Raw genomic sequence first — 27,099 nt, forward strand, 5'->3', positions numbered from 1 at the left:
TTTTCTAAGGTCGGTGCGTCTCAATGAAAAAACTTCAAAGGCTGAGAGCGAACTCGGTTTAAGATTCAGAATATAACAAGTTACAGAGAAACAAGGATAATAAAACTGTCGAACAGAAACGGAGATGAAAGTGTTGAGAACGGACAAAGTCCGGAGATGTTAATCTTCTCTAACACCGTCCAGCAAAAAACATGAACCACCCCAAAGAGGATGACTTCATCCAAGCATCGATATCTTCTTACAAACATCTATAATTTTCCCTGCTGTCTTATTGCATCACCATCTAGGGAGCGGGTGGTGTCCACAATGAGCCTCTTGTCAGGGGGAGTTTTTCTTTGTCTTCACTGAGCTTTATTTTAGATGAGGAATCTCTGCTAATAATATTATAATTGCCTATTTGATTTAGCTGAAATGTAAAGTATTTGATATGGAAGAACATTTAAAATCAGATTAATGCTCTAATTTACTTTAAGGCACATTCGGTATAAAAGCAGAGGTTACAAATCTAGTATTGTGTGCAGTTGTCATGTTAAAAGTAGAAAAGCAGAGTTTATGAACGTTTGTATTTGTCTCAGCATTTGGGTAATGTAGCATCGTTAATAATTCCACATTCTATTGCCTTACAATGTGACAGTCATTATTGATCATACAATAGCCGTTTCTCTTAGAACAAATAGAGATACATATTAATAAATTAAGGATATTGAATGAAAATGAATGACATTTGTGTTAGTAAGTGTTTTGCTGCTTTGGTGTTTGGATCGTTGAGGGCTTAACATTTAGCCAATGCCAATACTCATCCTCTGTGATGAAAGCTGCTGTGTATTGATTTAATGTATTTTTTCATAATTAAAACAAAATTAGATATGCATGTGCAGTTTTGTTTATTCTCATTCCTTCTGCTTAATGTTCTATAGAGAGTTAGACCCTTTCATTTCGTGAGGATGTTAAATGCTTAACGGCAAAAGCAAAACCACAACACAATACACTTTATGCACTAAATATAATTATTAAAACACCACAAAAGCTAATGATGTATCAACTCTTTGTTTTACAATAACATCAATCATTTCAATATATATCAATATATATATTCCTTCAGTTTATGTACAAAAGTGCTCTTCCCTTGTCACGTTTACCTGGACAGATACTTACTTCCCACCCACCATAATAAATGTGATAAATATAAAACCCACATCTTCAATGAATTACTTCCAACTGACTTAAACATTTTTCTTTAACTTTTCTGATATGGATGCGGGTGCAGTAAAGACATTTTCGTAAAAGCGTGCATAAAAACTTAAACTTATAGAAACAAAAAATGATTCAGCGTGCTGGAGCGAAGGAGGAAACACCAAGCCATGCATTTCTCGTTCTTCTTGTTATCTCCAGGCCGTTGCCCCCCCCCCCCCCCCCCCGACTCAAAAGACAAAGAGATATAGCCTTAACATGTAAATATAGAATATGTACCACGAGGGTCTTTCCACCGTTACTTCCCGCGGCACCTCGGACACACTCGGCCCCACACGGTCCGGACCAGGGCCTCTCTCAGAGCCGGACTCCCCCAGATGTACACGGACGGCGTGCACACCGCGTTGAAGCGAGCCATTATGGCGAACGCGTTGGTGGCTTCGTTCCTAAACATCAGCCCTCCCCCTGAGCCGAATCGGATGATGATGTTCACAAACGACGGGCCCCACAACACCAAGAAGCTAACGACCACGAAGATAAGAATCCTCAAGGATTCCTTCTTGCTCTCTTTCTCCGCGCCGGGGGGCTCCCTGTCCACCTGGACTCTAGCAACCACGTACAGTTTAATGGTCATGACGACTTTGGTGACAACGATGATCTGTAAGACTATAATACTGGACACATACAGCTGTGACGCTTTGGAGGGGGGCAGCAGATTCCTGACGACCAGGTGGGCGATGTTGTAAAGCCAGCAGTACACGTTGACGCCGACCACCAGCTTCCTGCTGATGAAGCGGCTGTACACGTACGGGTGGCACACGGCCAAGTACCGGTCGAACTGCGCGAACATAAACGTCAGTATGTTGACCCCCAGGAGCGAGGGTAGGATGTTATACGTCCCACCTCTGGGCGGATATCCCTCGTAAACGTCGAACAGGCCGAGATAATACACCGAAAAGCCCACCAGAGTGTCACAGATACTGGTGCTCAGCATGAACACAAACCGGTTCTGGAGACGGAGGGCTCTCGTGGCCAAGATGGTGACGACCACGGGCCCGGCTACCAGCACGGTGCTGGTAGCGAACACGATCTGGAAAATGAAAATTAAGTAATCCCCGGGTCCGTCGAACGGCACCGAGAGTGGGACCCCTCCTCCCACTAAGGAGCCCGTGGTGTTGGAGGGCGGCATCGTCTCAATGCGCAGCCTGCGCTCACGCGCGCCTTGTTATAGGATGGGGACCAACCCCGCCGTGAATGGCACGAGGCGGGATCTCTTGAGAGGCTCCGACTTTTTTATTCTCTTGTTTTCGCTCAACCTAACCATGCTGACATGGGGTCATTTACATAACAATACTAATATGAATATAGTGTTGATGATAATAACAATTATAACAATAATAATAATTCAGAAAATTCAGAATACCTTTAGTAAAAAAGACATATCATAGGACCACCCCCCGATGTTTGGTTAGGAGATATTACATACCCCTGTTAAATGACAGCTGTACATGTGAACATACCAAACAAAATGTTTTCAGATTTGTATGCAACAATTCGATTATCTTTATAATGAAAAACATTGTGTGCGTATGAGGAATAACTATATTTCGAACTTTATTCAAACAAGAGGCGTTACATTTAAATGAACGCACCTCTTCGAGTGCAGTCTTCATTGGAGCAGTGGGAAGACTGAAGACTTCTTTAAAAATAAATGTTTTGAATTATTGTATTGTCTTTAGAATATCAATGTGCCAATGAGTAACCTATAGATTGAAGATTAAAGATGAGTGTTACAAAAGCAGCACAATTGTTTTTTTATAAATCTATACAATATATTAGACCACGTAGATGTAATCATAATAATAATAATAGGTATTCATACATTATTATAATGAAAATTCGCATAATAACCATAACAAGCTATTGCGCTATTCACTTCCATGAATAGCGCAAAATAAATCAAATAGACGATGTCTCTGACGTAGAAAGTGGGCACAACTCCCATTCCTAGCGTTGGTGCTCAACCTGTATTTCCACAAGAGAGGTTCGATTTAAATTCACTTTGGTTACATCGCTTCTTGGTTGGTAATCGTCAGAGCAACATTGGAGCGACATTTCTGTCTAACTTAACTCACTTCACGGATGTTCCTTCTCATACGTCATGTTGTATTGTAGTCTATTCAAATGTATATATTAGTAAATTAAATAAAATAATTGAAATTGTACAATGCCACTGCAGTTTAAAATGACAATGTCACGGTTCAAAGCAAGGCAGCATGTGAAGAACAGTTAAAAAAAATTATAGTTTATTTAATTTAGTTTAATTTGTATTTACGGTCCCCTTTAATGTTTATATCGCCGTTTCCCCTCTTACCTGCTGCACCTCGGACACACAATGCCCCACACGGTCCGGACCAAGGCCTCCCCCACATGTACACGGGCTTTGTAAAACTCACACAAATTAAAACATAAATGATGCATACATTATAACGAATCTCGCAAAAAATATTAATGATTATTATTATAGAACATAAAACGCAAACCATTCAACTAACACAAATTAAAACATAAATGATGCATACATTATAACTAAAAGTCTCGCAAAAAAATGATGATTATTATGATAGAACATAAAACGTAAACCATTCAACTAACCATTCGACAGTGCCATCAAAAAGCACTTGTCTCGTACTAAATGTATATGAACATTTTGAACAGTTTCCTCACATCGACATAACAACAATTTGTTTCTGTAAATGAATAGCGTATGAATGTCGTTGTTTAGGAGACAAGAAGCAGCGCAACACCGTGGCCCTGAAGTAGTAAAAACCTGCTGCTGCCGTCCTGCTCCTCGTTATTCTGCAATAAAAAGCATGGTTTACATATAACAGGTTATTAAGTTACATTGTGTACAAGGTACAGAAGTTACATTTCAAATGCCACTGTGTTCACATTATCTGCGTGCAGAGACGCGGCAACGTGAGCTCTCCGTCAAGTCAAAAAGCCAACCAATCCAGAACCAAGAAGAGCTCCACTTCAAAATGTTTGGTTCAACCAAACTTCGCAAACCAAGACAGATTGTCCCCCAACATCAGAGCTGGACATCCGCTGAATGTAGCAAACACCAACTCATGCGCCCTGATTGTCGCATTATTGTCTGATGATTATAAACACAATATGTCTCCTTGCTTGTGGTAGATGGGCATCTTACCGCCAACGTGATGGGGGCATTAGACATTTAAAATGTGCATTGCTTGCATGGAATTAATCTGATTATTTTTTATTAAATGATGATTATTTCAACTCGTAAGTCGCATGAACAGACACCGAACACAGGCCCGAAAACGGATGTCCCCGTCGGTGGAGACGCGTTATCCCGGACATAAAAAAACACAATCCAGTTGGAGATGAGGAACAGAGACAGTTTACATGCTTTTCTGTACTTATGCAAAGGGGCCGTTATTAATTATTGTGAATACAATAATATTTCCAAATAGAAGTGTTGGTATTGATTGCCTGAATTGTCTCTTTTGTTGAGAGTCATTTTCTTTAACAGTTTCTCCTCATGCTGACGCTGCTTCATCATCACAGTGAAAGCCGAATCTGGGAAAAGAAAAGAGTTAATGCGTTAATGTATTGCATACAAACATATCAGCGATATGCCAAAAGCACGCAGCCGCCTCTCACCTCGCCCCCCGGCGGCAGGAGAACACCCTCCGCCACACCGTCCTCCACACGGCCTGCCGCAGCGCCGGGCTGCCCCAGATGTACACCGACGGGGTCACGAGCGCGTTCAGGCGGGCCATACTGGCGAACAGATTGGTGGCCTCGTTCCTGAACCTCATACCTTTCCGCGTCAGCTGCCTCAGTATGATGTTGATGAAGGACGGGCACCACAGCGCCAGGAAGGAGATGACCACGAACACGATGATGCGCAGCGACTCCTTCTTGTTTTCTCGCTCCGAGCTGGGCGCCTCCCTCCCCAGGTGGCTCCGGGCTATGATGTACAGCTTGATCGTCATCAACACCTTCACGAAAACTATGATCTGCAGGGTCATCACGCCGAACGCGTTGATCTGAGCCGCCATGGAGATCGGCACCAGGTTCTGCGCGGTGACGATGGAGTACGTGTAGATCCAGCAGAACGCGCAGATCCCGATCACCGCGGCTCTTGTGACGTGGCGGTTGTAGAAGAACGGGTGGCACACGGCGAAGTAGCGGTCGAACTGGGCGAAGAGGAAGGTCAGCACGTTGACGCCGAGGAACGACGGGAGGATATAGTAGGTCCCGTTTCTCGACGGGTAGCCCTCTTGGACGTCGAAGAGGCCCAGGTAGTAGACCGAGAAGCCGGTCAGCGTGTCGCTCACGCTGGTGTTCAGCATGAAGATGAAACGGTTCTGGCCGCGCAGGGAGCGCGTGCAGGAGATGGCGACGACCACCGAGCCGGCGATCGGCACGGCGCACGTGGCGAACAGGATGTGGAAGGTGAAGATGAGGTAGTCCTCCCACGCGTGGAAGTCTACCGACAGAGGGATGGAGGCGTTCAGAAGCATTCCGCCACTCCGCGGCAACACGGACACGGCACGTCGCATTTATAGATAAGTCCTGCTCAGGATGTATTCATCTCTGAAGGGGCCTATGTACGTCAGACGCATAGCCAGAATAAATTAGGCCTAATCACAACACGCGTTTGGTAATGGTAAAAAAACAAGAGATGCTTTGGTGGCTCGTTCGTGCCACTTGGGCTTTCCGTGCCACTCTTTCAGGGTCTCGTTTGTTAGTTATAAATGAGCCACTTGGCCTATAAATTCCATCCAAAGTACAAAACACACTTGCTCCAGCATAAATCCAAAGGTGCATTTTGCAAAACAAACATTTGCAAATGAATGAGCGCGGGTCACTATAGGGCCTCTCCTTCAAACCTCCATGGAATATTAAATATATTTGCTACGTTTTGTATTGCTTTACATTGACTTCTCTCTACGTGTAAGGAGATCATCGGAGCTTTAAGAACGTTCAACCTGCGGCGTCAAGTCGACGCGCGTTTCAACCACTAGAGGGAGCTCTGATAGGTCTTCCCCTGTATGGACCAAAAATCCCCCCCTCTCTGCAGGCAGAGCATCACTGGTCGTCTTCCTTCAAATTACCAATCCTCAAAAGTTTGGATTTCAATGTTATTCCACGTCGTGTTATTAGCTTACAAGTGTGACTCAGAGGGTTCACAGCAAAGCACTGGCGGAAACGCATTCCGCTCCAACACAACACGTGTTTGTATTTGACCAAATCACTGAAACACAATCTGCGCCTCTATGAGGAATCTTTGAGCAGCGTTACATCACATGTCATTTAGCTGACGCTTTCATCCAAAGCGACTTACAATAAGTGCATTTCCACCATAGAGATACAAACTCAATTTTCATCAAATAAGCAGTTTGTTAAACATGTTATATATAACATGTTTAACAAACTGCTTATTTGATGAAAATTGAGTTTGTACTTATATTGGCACTTATCTATAGATAAGTGCCAATATAAGTACAATTTAAGTGCTACGAATTGTTAGTGCTACGGTAGGAATGACATTGAGTATTTTTTTTAAATACATTGAACTCACTTATTGACTTATTCTTTTACACCACAATTATACACATTTAAATACCATTATTGACTCATACAAAAATGCATTTCCACACACTCATTCTGTCTAAAATGATCTTTCCCAAGGCTTCTCCTTCCTAGTTACCCAAATAAATACTCAGTCAAAATAAAAAAATTTACAGGGATGAAAGATAAGTTGTTAAGATGTAGAATTACTCTGCATCTGAACTTCTCTTCTTAAAACCAAAAATATGAATAAATTTAAACTATCCAACAGGGCATAGTAAATTGTCTTTCAATGTATTCATACTCTGGCAAAATCACCTAATGTAGTGATACACAATTACATAATCTGAATTACTAACAAGAACATTTTAAAAGTATTTTGGTGGAGGCTTCTTTTTATTTAAATGAGGGAGAACATTTTTTAGTTCAGCAGAATGTTTTGGAGTTTCAAATGGAATGTCTTTGTATGTTTCAGCAATATGTAGTAAGCATACTGTCTTAGACAATACTACTGTTAGGCAATAGTATACCAGGTATGTTCTGTTGTGCACACCTGAACTCACACCGACGCCTTCTTCTACTCTGTTAGCATCAAGCCACAGAGCCCAGCATCATGGCAGATCATGGGGCCCGCACTTATTGTCATAGCCATGATACATTAAAAACCTAACATAACATTTGTAAAAGATTTACCCCAAATAAACTGTTAAACTTTGCTTTTGTAAATCAATTTGTCTTCTTAGTCAAAAAGTTTAGACTGAGAAAGGTCAGATTACTTTAACAGAAGTAGGAGGCTTTGTAGATTCTAATGTGTAATCTAGGCATTAGTTAAAGCAAAGCTACACTCTAAAAAATAAAACATTGGGTCAACTCAAAAAAAATGTGTTAACGTTTTCCACTAGAATTTTTAAATTAAGCCAACTGCTGGCAGAATTACATTAATTCCAAGCAGTTATTCGGTATGGTGAAGTAGCTTTTTGGCTACAATAAAACACATTTCTAAGTAACATGAACTTAATAATTGTCAACATGAATGCAAGTATTTAAGTTGATCCAACATGATGTTTTAAGTAGTGTGAAGTATTATTTGTGGTCACAGTAAAAACAGTCGATCTCAAAGGTAGTAACCAGTCGATCGCGTGCCATCGAACAAAAAATGACGTGACGTCACACATGCTACCGCGGGAGAGGACCGAAACTAATGCTAATGCTAATTAGCTCGTTATGCGCGAGCATATGGACGCGCGCGAGCACAATAGGAGGTCGGTCACTGCTATCCGAGATCAATAAAATAACAATTATAAGTAAAAACGCTAACAGTATCTGAACTTAATTTTTTAATTCACAACAATATATATTTAAGTAATTACTAAAGGTCCCCTGAATTAGTTTTTGCAGTAAATAGATGCTTATTTGAATACAATCTGAACGTAAAGACTAAAGTCTGTAAGAACGGATGATGATGAAAGTACTAAAAACAATGGGAAGGGCAACACCAATAGGCCAACAAGGTGTTGAACTCTTTCATCAGGAGTTCATTAACTTATTGTTCATGTCTCCCTCCCTCCAGAAATAAAAGCAACCCCCCCCCCTCACCCCACCACTATACGCACAGATGTGGACCTGAGCACTCAGTCGCGCTGATGAGTAACAGCAGCCACACTCTGCCTCTCGTGCTGCCCCTCACGAGCTTCGGCAACGTGCTGATGTTCCTCTTCAACATCCTCCTCGCCGCCGCCATCATCTTCCTCAACGTGTCCGTGTCGCTCGCGATACTGCTGAGCGGCGCGCTGCGCGGGGAGAACCGCTTCATGTACATGCTGAGCACGTGCCTCAGCGACGTCTGTAGCGGCGTGTCCTACTACTACGCCGGCGTCTTCGACGTGAGGGACAGCTTCGGCTCCCCCACGAGAACCTATCACATCGTACCCACGTTCCTGGGCCTGTCTTACCTCGCCATCCTGGCCGCGCAGGCGGACCGGTACCACGCGGTGGTGTCGCCTTTTAAATACTCGCAGCGCATGACGCGCAACCGGACCCTGCTGGTGATCCTGTCCTACTGGGTCTACGCGTTCCTCATCGTGGCCGTGAATAACGTAGTGACGATCGGAGTGGCCGCGAGGATCACGAGCATTGGGTCCTTTATGGGGAACATATTGACGGTGATCATAATGATAGGGCTCAACATCAAGCTTTTCGTGATAGCCAGGTTCCAGCTGGAACGCGAGCCGCCCTCCGAGGAGAGGGACAGCCGGCGCTCGTCGGTGTATCTCATCCTGGTGGTGGCCGTGTTTTTCCTCGGCACGTGGCTCCCCATATTCTGTCATGTCATAGTGTGCAATTTCTTCGGGACGACGTGCTACACGTTCAAGAACGAAGGCACCAACCCGCTGCGCATTCTGCCCCGGGTTAACGCCGCCCTGACGCCCCTCCTGTACATCAGGGGGTGCTCCGCGCTGCGCGTCGCGCTACTCGCCGGGGTGTGGAGACCCCGCTGCGGGGGCAGGAAGGTGGTGGCACGCTGTTAACATGCCTTTCATTCGATATCCGAATTGAGCTCATTTTGATGTTAAAATAATCTGATTCAGTCACACACTCATAATTATTCTAAAATGAAATAATATATACTGTACCACTCAAAAGTGTGTAAACAACTTCTCATTCAGTTGAATGAGAAGTTGTTTCCAAACCTTTTGACACATACAAGTCAGCTGTTTTCGTGGCTTTTTGTAGGTTTCAGGTCTGAAATTGCCACACGCCCGATCGTTCCAATTTCAAGTTATCAAGTGAAATGTTTTGTCTCAACGTCTTGCCATATGTTGTTGTCTCATCTCTTGTTAATCTAATGCAGCAATACTATGAATGAACAGTTAAAAGCTCATACATTAGGAAGTGTGCCCGTTTTCTTTCTTAGAGGCATGCAGATGTCTATTTATGATTATCAACATGTTTACCTTGCGATTCTATTAATAAGTTTACCTTTTGCAAACGATTAAAAAGTAAACATGAAAAAAGGGCAGTGTTTTGGCGTTTTTCTTCTTATGTCTCGTTGTGATAAGCCGATCAGAGACAGTTTAATGAAATGGATTTGCTACGATAAATGTTCTGTTGTTAAATGAAAACTTAGAGGTATCTCAGGTCGGCCTGACAGCGGGTCTGAAACCTCACTGACACGGTGAGACGCGACCACTTGAATCGTGCACGTGGATGCTGCGCTCCCCGCGGCCGCCACGACGCGTCAGTAGAGCACTTTGACTCCTGCACGGACGGTGAGCCACTCAACGCATGATAGCGCGGAAGATCGCCCCCGCTTCGGCTCCATGCGCAACGGGCGGGGGTCTCTCCGAGCTGCAGGCGAGGGAGCGAGAACCGCAGCCAGGTGGCATCACCGAGGTGGTGGCGGAGGCTCCAGCAAACGGCACACCACGTCCACTGTTTGTCCATTGGCTCGGTGGGGGTCCTGTGGGGGGAGGAGCTATCATATCGTCAAACTTCCGCACATCTGGTGCCTAATTTTTGAACAAGGAATGTCTCTCTTTCTCTCTCTCTCTCTCTCTTTGTGCTGATATGTGTGAATCATTCGACTCAAATGCGTTGAAGTCTCAAGTGGTGAATATTGTTACAAATCCAATTGATGAAGTAATTCCAGAATAAACAGGCTTGATGTCTTCTGCGATGGTCACATTGAAGAGGATCATCAACATTATTTGCATAACCGTAAACTATGTGGCGCTTGTACAGAAAAAAATATATATATATATATATATAATAAATAAAGGAACTAGTAATAATTACATTCATATTTTCATTTCTTTAAATATTCTCAATTATAAAATGGGCTTTGCTTCCTTCAGTATTCCTCTTTTTAAACACGGAATCAGGACTATATGTTTCATAAGTTGTGTCAATAAGTCCTATCCTAGTCCTGTATTAAAATGAGCATATAGAGCCAGGGCGAAAAGAGGGGAGGCCCGAAAACACAACATATCCCTCCCCTCGGCCCCCCACCCACCCACCCACCCCACTCTCTTTCTCTGCCATCTTGCAGGTAAACTTGCCAGGGGTCCTGGGGCTGAGAAAGTGGCCAAACCCTCCCACAGTGGGCTGTGTTTTTCCCCCTGCTGCACTCTGGGCTGGTTTCTATTCAAATGTGGGTCAGGGGTGAGGAAGCCTAACGTCATAAGCTTTGCAACATGGCGTCCCGAAGGCTGTGAGATGAGCAGGAGGATGGTAACGAACGCTTGAGGACGATCCCACCGATGTAAAAAGGTATTTGAAACGAATCCCGGGTCTCTGTTGAATGGCGGACCGCAGACGCGCGTCGCGCTGTCGGTTGGATGCTTTTTCTCCCGGTCGCCCGAAGGTTTGGGAGCTTTTTTCATCCGCCGGTGGAGTGTGTGTGTTTTTTTTTCACGACGTGCCAACAAAAAGAGGAAACCGGGGCTGAGCTGGTGCGTTTGGGGGTCTACCAGCCCGTTTAGGCGAACCCTCCGGTCCGAACCGAGGGCTTGGCAACGGTTGTGGCGGTTTTTTCTCTAATTTCCTCGGCGTCGTGCGCAAATAATACGAGATGCCCCCGTGGGACCGAGTGTGTGCTGCCGAATATTTACCAGGCTGGCAAAGCGCAGCGGGCGACAGAAAACAGTCCACGCACGCACACGCACACACAGTGTAAAACGCGACGTGTTTTTCTCAGAGTCTTCTGCTCCTCCAGCAGTCCAACCAGGACCCCGATGCTCATCTGACCGATCAGATCCTTTAATCACACCACGGCTTTTAGCGCAGCAGTAACTTGACTAAAACCTGCGGATTTCACGCACGGTATATTTTTGACAGTATCTCATTAACGTGTGTGTAAGTAAGCTACATTCTTGATATGCGGGTCAAGCCACCTTGGTTCATGGTTCGGATGTTATATACACACACACACACACACACACACACAGACTCTGCACAACGCAGGCTCTACTTCTCGTACCCCTGAGTTGGAGGCCAACGATGCAGGGGCTCGTGGGGGGGGGGGGGGGGTGATCAGTACGCTGCAACGGTACTTTGTGACCCACGGATGTTGATTGTGTCTCATACAACAACAAAAGCCACATCAGCATGTATTCATTGACTATTTGAGGACTGGACTCCAATCAGGAAATGAACGGATGAGTTGGGGGCTAGTAAAAGCAATGCTCAGGTGCGAAGGCCGCTCGGGCTCTGCTTCTCTGGTGATTAAAGCTGTTAAAGTACCAAGGGGCATGGAGATAATGAGGCACAGGAATGTCAGTAATGCAGGGTCCCTTCCAACAATCCTTATTTCTGTAAAAGGTCTGTTTTTGCTTGGGTTTTCTTAGCTAAGAACCACCACAATGCTTTTATCATACTTTTTTATCATACTTGGTATGAATGGTGTGAGGCTACCCTACCTGTGCCAGGTATTCTGGCTAGTTGTTGTCCTCTGTGTTGCTTAATGCCAACAAGTTGACTTTAAAGGAGGTTTGAGAGAAAAAGCATAGATTCTGTTTTCTTTGGACGCTGAGAAATTTCTTGAGTTGGGGAGAGTTTGGTCCCAAATTTAGTGCGACTTAAAGACATCAATGTTCTTAACTAGCTATCCCGCTCAAAGGTTGCAAAGTGCTGCAGCCTATAATATGGAGATTATAGGACTACATTTCCTCTGGTTACACCCACAAGCTGCTGTTGAAGGGAGCGGTTGCTCTGCCTGTCAGCCTAAAAGACGTTTTTTTTCTTAATAATACTGCTGCCAAATACTATTTAAAGCATGTGACAGTTTATCTGAACGTGTTTTTTAAATTTTTAATTCTAACACGTTATATACCATGGGGAAGCTCTTTCAACTGGAGTGTTGCAGCAGTGGCTTTAGAAGGCCCACAGTAGGTTTGGCCCATGTGACCAGTGTTTCTAACACAAATGGCCACAGCCGACTGAGTTGCATCTCAAAGAGGAGCACTAAATAAAAAATGATTAATAATTAGCGGTCTGGCATTACTCATGGAAACAAGAATCAATAAATCCACCTGCATGGTCTTTGAGGTCACCACCACATGTACGTTTTGAGGAGGTGTCCGACGAGTTGATGTAGGCCACAGAGCTGGACGGATCGCTGTGACTGGTTTCATTGGTTACCGTGGACTTGTACACGGTGCTTGGCTGACGATTCGTATGCCAATTGCCTCAAGGGTGGGCTGTCGTTGTTCCTTAAGAAGAAACGGTCTGTGGAATGCAGAGCATTGATAGCCAGAAGGTTATGCTGTGGAGGGGGGTGTGACAGCTCTGTAAAAGATCCCTCCTAACCCAAAATGCCTTCTTGTCCTTAGCCAGAGCATTAGGCTCTAGGTCATGTGGGTCTGCTGTATTCTGTTCGGTGGGGGGTTGGGGTTATCTCGTCAACAAAGTTCATACTCTCAAGACAGAGGTCACGTTATCATTCCAATCATATGCTGGCTTGCTGGCAACTGGCTGATTGCTTCTCTGTTGGTGGAGCGAGGATTCAGGCTGTGCTGCTCGCCGGTGTTGTTGGCAAAACTCTGTGTTTAATTGTGTCTTTATTTGATTACCCGGTATTTTGCATCAGCATCAGAGCCATAGAATACAACACAGCATAGTGGACGCTATATGACAGAGAGAGAGAATCAAGGTTAACAAACACCGGTACAATCAAAAGAAGCCAAAGCTTAATATAGCATGAATTTAAATCAAGTTGCTATGGTAGCTCATGGTACAGAACGTTTATCTCCATCATTAAATACAGCAAACAGATTTTTTAAATCGGATCCTGCCTCTCCTAAAAATGAGAACGGCGATTGAGGAGGCTGTACGTGGCCACATCCAGTATCGCCACAGTGAGTGTGCTGGGCAAGGCCGTACAAGCTGTTTATGCACCCATGAGGGACCTGTTCCTGCTTCTTCACCTGCTGGCTGTGGCATTTTGCTTATCGTGTGAGTGACATGAGCACCACTGAAGAAATCTATCCATTGTGATACCGGACAACAGGTTGGGACTTGTGGTGCTTTTTCTCTCAAAGAACTTTACATCTTCTTTCTGCGGGTTTGATGCCCCCTCTGTCTTAGACCTCTGAAATAATTAGAAATAGTTCTAAAATAACATTCCTAAAATGTTATTTGAGGCGTTTTGTGGGGTTGTGTTACAGGTCCAAGTTGAGGACACGTGTGAACTGGAGAGAAACGGGTCTCTGCTGTACTGCCCTTTGCTGCAGGGTATACATGGGGTACGTAGTATGCAGCAGCCTACGGCCCCCCTCCTGTGAGGAAATGGGCAGGACTTCTTTGACTGCAACACGGCCCGGATCTCCTGACAGAAAATGAGACTTGCGATAGGGACACAGTTATTTGTGCCCCTGCCTCCTGACTCTGCAGAACCTGTTCACTTGCATTTGTATGCAAACTATCCTGGAGGGAAGATCCAGATCAGCCCATCCTTTCTTTCTCTGATACTCTGTACAGCAGGATGTCAGCCCCCCTTCTCCAGATATTCTGAAGAGGGCATATAATCAGAATGGGATCAGTGTCCAGAATTCGGGTAGATACTCTGGAGTGCTGGAGTTATTCAACCTTTTGCCATGGAGACACATGCATAGGCAGGCAGGCAGTTTTTTTTTTTGATTTTCACTTTTCATTTCCCACTCTGTCGTCTCTGGTGGGAACATATCCCTGTGTATTCTGCTCTCTGCAGCACCACAGCGCCGCGCTGGTTGCATCATTGTATCCCTTTGGAATATTAGATCCAAGATTACTGATGCTTGTTTCAGAATTTCAATGCAATAAACCCACATTACCTTTTTTTTCCAGGTAGATGTTTTTTTTTTTTTTTGCTTGTGACTTGACAGACGTGGAAAGTCTTGATGGGACAGCTGTGTGACAGGATGAAGGTCATTACTCCGCAGTGCATGTCCCTAATCCAAACTGATTAGAAATAAAATAAGTGAGTCCGTTTCTACAGGTCGAGAGTAGATTCATAAAACATCTATATAAAGCATGTGTTGCACAGCCCAAAGCAAAAGTTCAAAAGGAAAACATCTCCAGTACACTAGAAAATGGAATATCGTTACAAAATTACACGTCATGTTGTACTCCAATTTGCTGCATCAGAGGAAACCCTGTGAACAGGTTTACAGGGATTGGGTCAAAATAGAAATACCACAGACATTACACAGGTAAATGGAGCATACTGGAAGGGCTGTCTGTTCAGCTTGACCTCTTCACTCCTCCTGTGAGGTGTTCTCTCCTTCAGACCTTACCCATGCATCAGCGGCAGCCATGTTGGAAAAAAGGGCTCGGAGGTAGTTGCTCTTGTTTGTCTTTCAAACTGGCTTTGTACCATCCCCCTAAACCCTCCCCCACTCCCTCTGCCCACCAGCATTGTGTGTATGTGTGTGTGTGTGTGCGCGCGCTGTCTCCGACAGGCCTTTTGCTCCCTTCCTCTGACTGCCTCAAACAGCCTTCACCTGCACGTCCGCTGTTCTTTTGGCAACCTGTTTTTAATGAAGCCGCTCAAGAAACACGAGCACGTTTCGGAAACCCTTATTGTTCTCAATTGGTTGTTTTTAGCAGGTGACCTTAACCAGCAGTAGGGTGTGTTTTGTTATTGCGCCACAGGACTTCTCACCTCTGCCCTCCCTAGTCCTGCACTCAGGAGATTAGTGCCACAGCCCACTGCTCCCGTGGACTGAAAAGTTTACTCACTCACTGTTTAACCCATAAACTTCTTGTGGCGGGGGTTGCATACTTAAATAGTGTAGAACCTGATTATCCAGATTGCTGGTACAACACTTCTGGGGTGTGCGGGGGAACTTGTGAGGTTTCGGTTTTTGGTCTCCTGTGGTGGATTGACAGGCTGCTTTGTCAGCATGATCAGGTCGGTGTAAATGGCCCTGTCTGCTAATCTCCCCCTCAACGGGCACCTGGCACAAGCAGAGGTTGAGTTAAAGCTGTGGGGTGTTTCCCCGGGCCTCTATCATTACACCATGGTCTGTTTTCAAAAAACGGTTAATGGCACTGCCAGGGTAAGCTGATACAGACTTGTGCTCGAAGGCCAGCGACTACCCTTGTGTGCTGTCCGAGCCCTGAACCCTCTTGGTTTGGTATGCGGTGCAGTATCTGGTCAGGGAGTAATGTTTCTTGCCACCCTCCTCACTGGCACCTCTCAACCTCTCTGCAACCCTTTGCCGAGAGCTAAAAAAGGGTCTATCACTGCAGAACGTGCTTCCCATTAACTTCTTGGCGTCATGCACGTGACGCCGTCCTCCTGCCTGCCGGAAACAAGTCTATATAACAGCGCATCCATCCGTGGTTGTAGTATTGAGCGACTGTATTGCTGTGGTCCTTACAAAGTGCAAAGAGCACCCGTGCTCTGTGGCGCGGGCCTGTCCTGTGGTATTAGGGCCTGCTTTCCTGTGCAGCACTATCGGGATGGGAGCGGGGCCCACACGTGCCCCACCCTAGCTGCATATAGATCAACCGTAATCCATTAGCAGCTCCCTGGAATCCAGCTGGCCTAGCAGAGCACTGAAGGGGCCAGGGGGAGAAAGGGTGGCTGTGAGGGTGATTGGTGAGGAGGGGGTTGGGGAGGGCGAGGGCTCTTTATTTCTTCTTCTTCTTCCTCCTGAGCTGGCTACTCCACTCGGAGCCCAGCCCCATTTTCATGTCGGGCTGCTGGTGAAGCTTTTTGAATCCTCTCCTAAAGCCTGCAGAGGTGTGTGTGTGTGTGTGTGTTCAGGGAGAGGCTTGACTGATATATGGCTTCCTGGCTGGCATCACAGCCGTGGCCCTCCTTTGTCTCGCAGCCCTCGTCTCCGTGGCCGCACGCAGGGATAGAGTGCCACACGCACCCCTGAAGCACATTCTGCAATTAAGTGCAGAAGTCTTTGTAGTTCACGTTGGGGACTGTTGTCTCTGCATGCCCGGAGAGAGGCTGGTGAGGGTGGGAGAGAGAGAGGAAAGGGGCAGAGGAAAGCAGGGGGAGGGGAGGAAGAAGGAGACCCTGAGTAGAAGTGTCAAAGCAGAGGAGACGAGCCCAGGCCTGGACTTGACAGTAATGATCACTCCGGCTGATTGTATCAGCTTGACGGTTTTGTTTGATACAGTGAGCCAGCGACAGTATTTACTCCCCTTGTTGTTCATGCGAGTTGTAACGAAACCCCTGCCTTGTCTCGCCCCAATTCTTTGGCATTATTCATCCCATCAGAGTCTTGCGTGGCGATTTGTAGGGCCCTGGTCAGCAAGTAATTAAGGCTTTGTTTAAGAATGGTGGCATTATTGCCCTGGAAATTGGCAAATTCTTAAGAAAACAAAGCTAAAACAGGCTTAGTAAGTTCATTAAAATTGAATGGTTAAAGGAACCCTAAATGTGTGACAATGCTATATTGTAATAAAAAAAAATATTTGCAACATTTGCATTTCCTTTTGCCTGATATCTTTTTTGTTAATATCAGCTCCTGTTTTTCCTGCATTTATTGCGTATACTCCTGTGATTCTGTATACCTTGCTCTGATCAGGACCGTTAAAGATTTTGTCCATTTTCCCAGCCTGCCAACGACTTTAAACATGAGTCAAGAATGCGCCCCTCTCCTTTGAAGAAGCACAGTACTACTGTTGCATCACACCTGAGGTGCGGATAGACTGTGAGACTAGTGCAGTGCATTTCTTTCCAATGAATAGTGTTCTCAAAGTCCAAAGTGGAGCACTGTCATCTGTACAAGGTCATCTTTATGCAGTCTAAGATGGAATGAGATTCTTCTGTCCTAATTTCATAAATGAGGGCCTCTCCCGAGGATCAGGTTTTGCTGTTCTTGTCTTTGAGCTGCACCCACCAGCCCACACCCATGCTCCTCTGCCCCAGCCCCTGTGTAGTTTTACCTTCTCAGGTGTCACCAAATCCCCCCCACCCTTCCCCCGACCCTGTTGTGGCACCAACCCCCAGCCCCAGACAATGGGGCAGGGCTGACATTACCATGACCTAATGAGGCTTGAGTGGGCCATGTTTCCAAAAAGGGCAACCCCATCGCCAGAGGGGAGGGGCACCTTGGAAAAGTGGTTACTTTACCTTTTTAAGCCCATTTAGCTGTGATACACCTGAGGTTGCAATTTGTTGAACGAGGAAATCTAGAGGAAGGGTCCAGTTTTTGCTGTATGATTATAATTTGCAATTTGTGTTCTTGTTAATTTCCGTGACAGCTAAAAGTTGAGCTTACATCCACATTGATACATTGTAAATTAAAAACTGAACTGCGTCCAAAAGGCGTTGCTGCATTGTTTCGAGGGCACTGCACTTTGTACACATGAGCCTCACACAGAAAATTGACATCACATTTACTTTTTCACTTTTTACTCGCACATATAAGCTTTACTAGTCTATGGGTCAATAGATGTGATGTTGTCACTCCTCTCCCTCACACTCTATTGTACTGTAGAGAAACCATTTGTTTATTTCCATTAGTTTCTGCATGTGGACTTCACAATTGTTTGTGCAGAACAAAATGGCAAAAATCTGAAAACGAGAGTCCACTGTTTTATATCAGTCGTTTTTCCTCAGCGCCTCAAAGCAAGAGTTCAGATTTCCGCTCTGTAGGTCTGGTAACTCCGCTGCACATGTCCCTTGCTATTTGCTCCTATAACGGCTGCTTTCTCCACAGAAATGCAAACATTTTAACTGCACAACAGCAGTTCAGATAACAAAGTCAGCAACGCTCGTAACCAGTTATCCAGAAAATATTGACCTGGTAGTTGATAGATATTCAAGGCGGTTGTCATCCCCCTTAAACCCAATCAAGCACTACATCGCTTGTTGTCCGTTTACAACCGTCGACAATACAAGGTAACCCCATAGTTTTTAAACATATTTGTCTTTCGTTGCTCTGCCGTAATGTGGACGCTCAGTGTAAAATTAGTTTTCAAATGGAAACGTAGTAGTGGGGACATGGCCTTAGATCGGTGTGTCTGTGTGCACCAATAGGTTTTGGTGGTCGTCTGCAGACTGTGTGCTGCACAGGGTAACGTTAGATGTTGAGATGGAAATAGCCTAGCAGCTAGCTCAGCCTAGCATGGGCGACAGTGGCGCATGGAGAGAGGGTGCGCTGGGAACCGAAGGGTTGGTGGTTCGAACCCCACCTGCTCCAAGTCAGATGTCGAAGTGTCCTTGAGCAAGACACCTAACCCTCAACCGCTCCCCAGGCCCACTGCATCCCACTGTGTGGGATGGGTAAAATGCAGAGAGCAATTTCCTGTATGTGTAAAATAATACTTGGCAATAAAAATGGCATCTTCTGCTTCTTCTTCTAGCAGCGAGCCTAGCATAGTGGTGCTTTAAGGGGTCCATTTGTCACTCACCCCCCTTCTGTTCAACATGTGGAGGAATTACTCTGTACAGTTCTCCGCTGTATGTTGCGCCTCGGTTTGTTTTACTTCCAATGCAAAAAGCTCTCTCCATCTTGAGCAACATGATTGTTCACACCAACAAATGTTTTCAGGTTGTCCAAGATGTGTTGGAAACCAAGCTTAGTGCTTCATGTGTAAAATGTAAAGCTAACCACCCTTTTCATTTCTCTTTCAGCTTCAGGTGGTACTCGTGTAGGAAGAGAGCGAGAAAGAAGGAAGGTGGAAATGGAACTGCCCAATCATGCCAAACAACTGCTGCTGCAACTCAACCAGCAGAGAGCCAAGGGGTTCCTCTGTGACGTCATCATCGTGGTGGAGAATGCACTCTTCCGTGCCCACAAGAACATCCTGGCTGCGAGCAGCATCTATTTCAAATCACTGGTCCTCCATGATAACCTCATTAACCTCGACACAGAGATGGTTAACCCCTCTGTATTCAGACAAGTTCTGGATTTCATCTACACTGGGAAACTCCTGTCCTCGTTGGACCAGAGCAGTGAGCAGAACTTCAGTGCCCTCTTAACAGCAGCTAGCTACCTCCAGCTCCATGACCTCGCTGCTCTGTGCAGAAAAAAGCTCAAGCGCAATGGTGGGAAACCCCTGCCAGGTAAACCCTCCACTCCAGGTCCCCTTAGCCGCTTACGCCTCAACAACCAGCGCCTTTCCACTTCTACACCTGCTGGCCCCAAAAACCACTACCCTCCGACCCCTTCTGATGCCGACCAGCCGCAGCCAGATGAGGGCCTTCGGGACAAGCTCTCAGACGACGAAATGTTTGTTGGCAGCTCTGGGAGGAATGGCAATGGGGGGAATGGCAGCAGTAACGGTAACCTCAGCAGTGGAGGAAGTGCTGGGGAGCCAGACCTCGGACTGGACTTGTCCAAGAAGAGTCCTCCCTCTGCAGCCACTGATGCGCTCAGCCCACACAGCAACTCCCAAGAGTCCCCTCAATCTGCCTCAGTATCCACAACCAACAGTGCCTCGCTGGATGACTCCTCTACCACCCTACCAGGTGTGGACGCCTGTGGCTCAGAAACCACGGATCTCAACCCTAAAGCCTCAGAAGAAACCGAAAACCAGCCCGATGGCCCCCCACCCCAAAAGAAATCGCGGCAGGGTGCTCGCAAGAACGAATGGCCTAAGAAAGAGGCGTCAGGGTTGAAGACCGAAGATCACGACAGGCCCCTGGTTAATGGGGTGATTGTGGGTCCTAAAGATGGCCGCTCCTCTGACCAGGCCTTTCAGTGTAAAGACGAGGAAGACGCTGGAGAGAACGGCCAGGACCACACTGACGAGAGTGGGCAAAGTGATGGAGAGAGTGCAGGAGGTCGAGGAGGAACGGGAGGGGGACAACACGGCGCCAACTACGTGTACAGACAGGAAGGTTTTGAACCAGCGTTTGGCGACAACCTCTACGTGTGCATTCCCTGCGGCAAAGGCTTCCCCAGTTCTGAGCAGCTCAACGCCCACGTGGAGACGCACAACGAGGACGAGCTCTACATCAAAGAGGAGGGAGGGACCTTCGTGAAAGAGGAGGACGAGGAGGAGGCAGAGGACCTCTCCGCAGCCGTGGGCCCTTCCAGCTTTGGTTCCGATGCGCGTCCGTTCAAGTGCACAGTCTGCAGTAAGAGCTACAAAGACCCGGCCACGCTGAGGCAACACGAAAAAAGCCATTGGCTGACCAGGCCTTTTCCCTGCAACATCTGCGGCAAAATGTTCACCCAGAGGGGCACCATGACCCGCCACATGCGCAGCCACCTTGGCCTCAAGCCGTTTGCCTGCGAAGAGTGCGGCATGCGCTTCACACGCCAGTACCGTCTGACAGAGCACATGCGCGTCCACTCCGGGGAGAAGCCGTATGAATGCCAGCTCTGTGGGGGGAAGTTTACCCAGCAGCGTAACCTCATCAGTCACCTAAGGATGCACACCTCACCCTCTTAGAAATGTATCAAGCCAAAGAACTTTGGGATATAGAAGGAAAAATTCCATCTTACCACGACCCGGCTGAAATGAGATAGCTGTTAGCCACAGAGTGGGTCTTGGTGATGGTGGGAAGTTGATGCAAGGATCATGTCATAATTCATACCAAGCGACGTCTTCTCACCTCTCAGGAGTTCTAGAAGGACAAATTACTCCGTCTCTTGCCAAAGTCTCAAAGCCATGTTGGTGTGGCACGACTTCTGGTCTGCATTGCAAAGTCTGTCAAATGTAAATGTGGCTACTGATGTAATGATGAGCCGCCGCCAGACCCCCACCTAGTGTCCCTCAGCAGCTTATCGCTCGTCTACCATTTTTTGCGCTTTTTCAGATTGCTCCTCAAACTGATCAACCCTTGAGTCCCCTGTATGAACTCAAGTGCTATCTTGACCAAAAACCCGTTCAAACAATACTGGCAATAATTCAGCAAAAAACTATTTTGAACCCTTACAGCTTTATATCCATTGTTATGTTGGTGATGGGGATCTGTGTGTGAAAGGAGGGGTAACTGGGTTTGGGACCATCTCCATGCTTTAACTGACAGTCCTGAAAGAAATGGTGGGATGACATTGGATTCGGTTTTTGTTTTACAGACCACAAACAAGCAGGTCTCTCTCTGTGGCTGCTTGCAGCAATACACGGTGAATGTTCATTGTTGTTGGTTTTGCCTGCTAGTGCTCCCAGGAATTCATCCTGGTTGGATAGACAAACCCCCTTGAGGTACTTGATTTACTCAAAGAACTTGTAATGTTTCGGTGAATGTTTAAACTGGAAAGTCTTGGGATTTTTCTTGTTGGGGGGAGGGGGGTTGGCTGGATTGGGTGGGCAGTTTAAAAGGGGTAAAGAGAGGGTGTTTTAGACTGAACATGATCAGTTGGTATGTTTTTATTTTTTTGTCTGTATAGCTTTCCTCCCCTCAGAAAAAAATAGTCTATTTATATAGGCTTATGACCTCGCTACCTCTGATTACTCTTACAAACTCTGTTGATTAGTTGAAAGTTCTTATGTAATTAATTGTAAAAAGTGTGTAGATTATGGTAACTTTTCACCTAATGCTTTAACCTGCCCATCTCTCAACACATGTTTTTAATGCTCATAGATTTTAGACATTAATAGTTTTTTCTTTAGCTGTTGTTTTTACTTGTCAACAGTTTTTTGGGGTGCCCTGCTCAGTGTGGACCCGCCTCAAAGTGTAGTGTAGCTACCCGCCTGGAGCAGACAGTGGTTAGTTAGCCTACATGTATAGTGTTCCAAAGATCTAATGAATGTTGAGGAGAACAGAGCTAACTAACATTGCTAGACAAGTTCATAACCAAAGTTTTAAAAAAAAGATGTACTTAAGATATATAGCATACTAAATTATTTCACTTTTGATTTCTTTTTTGCTGTATAAAACAAATTATGAATTTATATTTCAGACGAAGAGAGCCACTCTTTTGACGGAGCTTTGGTCAATGACTCTGAGACTGAGGCAGCTTCTTGTGGTTTGCAAGGAAAGCTTGTGCTGATTGGTGGGCTGGTGTGATTTTAAACATGGTTACGTTTTTTTTTTTTTTTTTTTTAAAGAGGTGTTCCCGGAACATGTTTCCTTGGTTTCATTTGGTTGATATCCAAAGTCCGTATCACTTTATATTCCCTGACTTAAAAAACAGGACTTTGTGAAATTCTAATGTGTTCTGTTTCAGACCAAAAAAAGCAAAAAAAGATAGGAATTATAATCAGAATTTTAATGTGAAGTTCAAGTTGCTTTTTTTTTTTTTTTTTTTTGAGCCAGACATGTGAAAACTTGTAAAGAAGAAGGGGGGAGAAGAGATGCACTGGACATTTGGACAACCCACTCCTCTCCCGCGGCATCCTTTTTTCAACTGATTATATTCCATGATATCACAGAATGATTTTAAAATTATTTTTAACCTCCTGAAGCTTTACCTCATCCTAAGCAACTGTCAGCTGGGAACCCTCCCTCCTGCTGTCTGCTGGTCCAGTGTATCTACTCTTTAACAGTTAAGCTGTGGATCACCGACCTTCACTACAAGTTTTTGGTATAGGCATTCCTCTTATTATGTTGGTTGGTCTTCTTGATTTATTATTTTTTTTATCCTCCTTGTTTCTTATGTTTTGTTCTGTGAAATGCTGATGCGGACACAGTTACACAAACATCACTACCGTTTTAAGGTACCTGCGTCCTGGACTCCCAGAGTTGTTACTTTGTCACGTTGGATGTCGGCATCTTGCAGTTGCTGTTTAGTAATTGCATGGTACATTTACCACCCCCTCCCCTGCCCCCCACCCCCAAAAAAGAGATACATGTTATTTATCGGCCTGATCCACTGTTGCTTGTGACCTCTCCTGGCTTAAATGGAGTCCACAATGCATTGCCTTCAAACGTTATTGTACTTGTCAGCACTTACTGCAGCACAGCGTAATGTCTGTAGTGCAAAAGGTGTTTTTGTACATCAAATTCTCTAGCCATCTCTGCAAAAGACTTTGCAGCTGCATTTGAATGCTTGCTTGTTTGACATAACAAAGAAAATAATTCAACAAAACAAAAAAAAACACAAAAAAAAGACAAACTCCAAACTGTGACCATACTGCTATCACTACTATTGGTACTACTACTATTCAACTACTTCAGGGACTGTTTGGCATCTGTGGATGCAGACTCTCAGCTACATTTGTAAGACATAGTATTGTATCGATTTCTCTGTATTTTAATCATGGGAAAAGCAAAAACACTAGTTTCATATTAAGACAAGCAGGGGGGTACTTTTTCAACTAACGCAAAGAGCCTTGACAAAGGCCAGGCAGCTCGAAAGAAGTCTACATTTTAGTTAGTGACGCGTTTGTGTTCCGATATAGTTGCAAAGTTGTACAAAATACTAAGAATAGGAAGAAAAAAAAAGCTCATATCCAAATCCACAAACTATTTTTTAAACCAAAGCACATTTGAATGATTATGGAACCATGTGTGGCTCTAAAAAGAAACATGTATTTATCTCATTGTTTACATAAACTTTTACAGTTTTACAGACCTCAGTTGAGGCTCGGCAAGTCAGAGAGGTGGTGTTATTATTATTATTTTTTCCCTTTTTTGGTAAAGATGCTTTTCCTTATGTTGCTGCCAAAAAAAAGTAAAGCATCAAATCTGGGGTGAACTGCTGCATATTCAATTAAGGCGAGGGGTGTGTGCCAGCTGGCTGTGTGGTGACCCTGCACCCCGGTCCCCCCCTGCCCTCTGGCCTGTTTTCAGATGGGACCTCAGAGTTAGGGGGTTAGGAGGGGGGGCAGTGCGTCCTTGACGTGTTAATCAAAAGGCATTGTTAGCTGGGTTTTTAGCTCAATTAGCATCTTTCTGTTACCCAAATGCGCTTAAGGACTACCTCTGCTGATTTGGGTCTCGTACTGTGTCGCCGTTAGACTGGTTTGGCTTGTTGTTGTTTTGGTAATATGGTACATCTCTTAATGCTGGAAATTCTGAAAAAAACGCTACCTGGAGAGTGTAGATCTGGTATGTTCACTGCATGTTAACAAGCATATCTAGTAGTCTTAACTGTGAATCTTATGGGTGTTTTTTTCTGCTTCTGTGATGTTGTATTTTATTTTAATTTTTTCTTAGCTGCCTGTGTACTGCAGGTGGAAGCAGCACAGACCCCCTGGCTGGCCGAGCCTCCTACAAAGTTGGTGCAAACACTTATTGACAGTGTTCTTTTTTTTTATCAAATGTTTATTGTCAGTGATGAATGTATTTATTTCTGGTCCTGCCTTCCCCTCTGTAAAGAATTCGCTCTGCGTGTGATACTGAGGTGGCGACAGGACCTCCTTTCTTTGGTTTGTTTTGAGGTTTTCAAGCTGAGAATAAATGAGACACAAAACATAGCCATTAACCACAATCTGTGAAAGCTGACCGTTTTTTCTTGTGGGAAAACCGATTTATTTTTCTCCAACTTAAAGAAAACGGTCAATAACATTAAATATCTACTCTTAGTTATGCCTGACAGTCTGTAGAGTCTTTTTGTTATTTTTATTTCATGTGTTTCACTTTTTTTTTGTGCTCATGTGTTCTTGAGTTCTCGCTGAATGACTGCACGTCGGGGGAGTTGAACTTTAACCCCTTGTGTGTGTGTGTGTGTGTGTCCATGGACGCAGGCAGAGGCTACTGTATCTTTTCAATCTTGCTCTCTCTGGGTGTTGCCACTGTACTGCCTATTACAACCCCCCCCTCCCCTCCCCCCCATTCACACAGCAGAAACATGCTCACAATCGGCACTTGGCTCCGTTTTCATGAGTCGTCTTAAGAACACCTTTCCCTTCTCTTTGTACACGACACGTGGTGTTTAGCGTCTTGTTGGTTCTATTTGGAGGAGTTTAGAGACGTTGGGCGAGATAGCTTTACTAAGTGCACTTTGTATGTTCTGTCAAAGCCTGTGGGATGACACCTGGGGGCTCTCGTTATGGTTCCCATTTAACCGACGGCCCCGCTGCTGTCTGTCCTCTAGTGCATCATTGTTCCCGTCTTTATGGAAGTATCATATCATTATGCAGTGTTATGAAAACTTTAAAAGTTGAATATACAAAGTAGGTAAACGCAAACCAAGGGAACCATGTTTGGCTCCAAGGTGTCTGTGTTTCTGTCTCATTTCTTGGTATTATTGACCTCCCATTCTTTTTTAAAAATACATTTTGTAAAGCCGAGGGCTGATCCGGGCTGGTTATTATGGAGATGCTCTTTCTTACTTCGCCGGACTAAAGCCAAAGACAATTTGAAAACGGCCTTCGTTGCCGTCGAAGCATTTCTAAGCTTTATAGTCTCCTTGCTTTATCTCCAATGCGCCTGACCTTCTGCTTCAGCCCTTTGACCTTCTGTAATCTTCGTCACTGCACAGGCGACTTTTTCCTCTGCTGCATTCTTATGTTTCACATCAGTGTTTACTGTACCTCCTACGACATTTTGCAGTAGTTACTAAAAAACACCATATTACCTCAAAACATTCAGTGTTTACAGAAATGTGCTATCTTGCCACTACATCCTACTTTTATTTATTTTTTGCCGTCCATTCCTAACCAAAATATGGAGTCTGTATGTATGCGTAACAGTCATCTCATTTCTATCTGTTTATTGAATTTACAAAGACAGTCTCACTTTGAAAAACATGATTAGCTGCTAATGAGTAGATAAAATAAATATTTATCTACTACTTGATCATTGGAGCTGCCCATGAAGCAGGTGTATCAAGCTTCCTCCCTGGTCCTGTTTTCATTAGGAGCGTCTTCTCAATAATGTATCATGATCCGTAGGCTGAGAGGCTCTAAAATGGACGTTAGGGTCTTTGCTGATTTAATAATTTAGAGGCAGAGAAGCTTCTCCCCCCCCCCCCCCCCCCCCCCCCCCATGGCAAACACACTTGACGTGCACACGCCCAGGTGCATCCATTTTCGTTGGCATGTACGCGCATGCACCTTCACCCATGTGACCAACACGGATGCCAACGTCTGGACTTCAAACACAACCAACGTGCACACACCAGTATTCGGGGACCCTTTCTGTTTTTGTGGCTTTTGGCAGCACCCGGGTTGAGCTTCTCTCGTTATCGGCAGTCCTCAGAGAGCTCGTATTCAGGTCAGAGCTGCCGCCACTGCGCATAGCGATGGGGCTCGCTCAAACTCAAAGTGTCATAAAATAAAAAAGTGTAAAACCGCTGACCTCAGCACTCACAATCTTGCAGTCTTAATGTACAGCAGTGAGGAAAAATAAACTGTTATTTTATGATCTTTTCATTAAAAGCTTGATTGAAAACCAAGAGTGTATTTTGACTGTTCTGTGCCTTGGTGTTCTTCCCCACTTGAGTTATTTAACTGATCATTTTTTACATCCTATTGGTAACAATATTTCTGGTTCTCAGTGTCGCCATCCTGTGCAGCTTA

The 27,099-nt window shown here is 45.1% G+C and overlaps 4 protein-coding genes across 4 annotated transcripts; 2 read left to right on the top strand and 2 right to left on the bottom strand.

Moving 5' to 3' along the window:
• Positions 1-1,489: 1,489 nt before the first annotated feature.
• On the bottom strand, positions 1,490-2,380 carry LOC119225101 (somatostatin receptor type 2-like). The gene has a single exon (XM_037482776.2). It carries the CDS (start codon positions 2,378-2,380, stop codon positions 1,490-1,492), a length of 891 nt encoding a protein of 296 aa, XP_037338673.2.
• A 1,095-nt stretch (positions 2,381-3,475) lies between these two features.
• On the bottom strand, positions 3,476-5,936 carry LOC119225319 (C5a anaphylatoxin chemotactic receptor 1-like). Its single transcript, XM_037483101.2, has 2 exons — positions 4,879-5,936; positions 3,476-4,794 (listed from the first exon to the last, which is right to left on the bottom strand). The coding sequence occupies exons 1-2, from the start codon at positions 5,781-5,783 to the stop codon at positions 4,755-4,757; spliced, it is 945 nt and encodes a 314-aa protein (XP_037338998.1). The 5' UTR covers positions 5,784-5,936; the 3' UTR covers positions 3,476-4,754.
• A 2,502-nt stretch (positions 5,937-8,438) lies between these two features.
• LOC119225106 (adenosine receptor A2b-like) lies at positions 8,439-9,323 on the top strand. The gene has a single exon (XM_037482781.2). It carries the CDS (start codon positions 8,439-8,441, stop codon positions 9,321-9,323), a length of 885 nt encoding a protein of 294 aa, XP_037338678.1.
• A 1,519-nt stretch (positions 9,324-10,842) lies between these two features.
• Positions 10,843-24,959, top strand: hic2 (hypermethylated in cancer 2). The gene is made up of 2 exons (XM_037483230.2): positions 10,843-11,064; positions 19,376-24,959. Exon 2 carries the CDS (start codon positions 19,426-19,428, stop codon positions 21,139-21,141), a length of 1,716 nt encoding a protein of 571 aa, XP_037339127.1. The 5' UTR covers positions 10,843-11,064; positions 19,376-19,425; the 3' UTR covers positions 21,142-24,959.
• The last annotated feature ends 2,140 nt before the right edge of the window (positions 24,960-27,099 follow it).

This window comes from Pungitius pungitius, chromosome 5 (assembly GCF_949316345.1).
Source record: "Pungitius pungitius chromosome 5, fPunPun2.1, whole genome shotgun sequence".
NCBI lineage: Eukaryota > Metazoa > Chordata > Actinopteri > Perciformes > Gasterosteidae > Pungitius > Pungitius pungitius.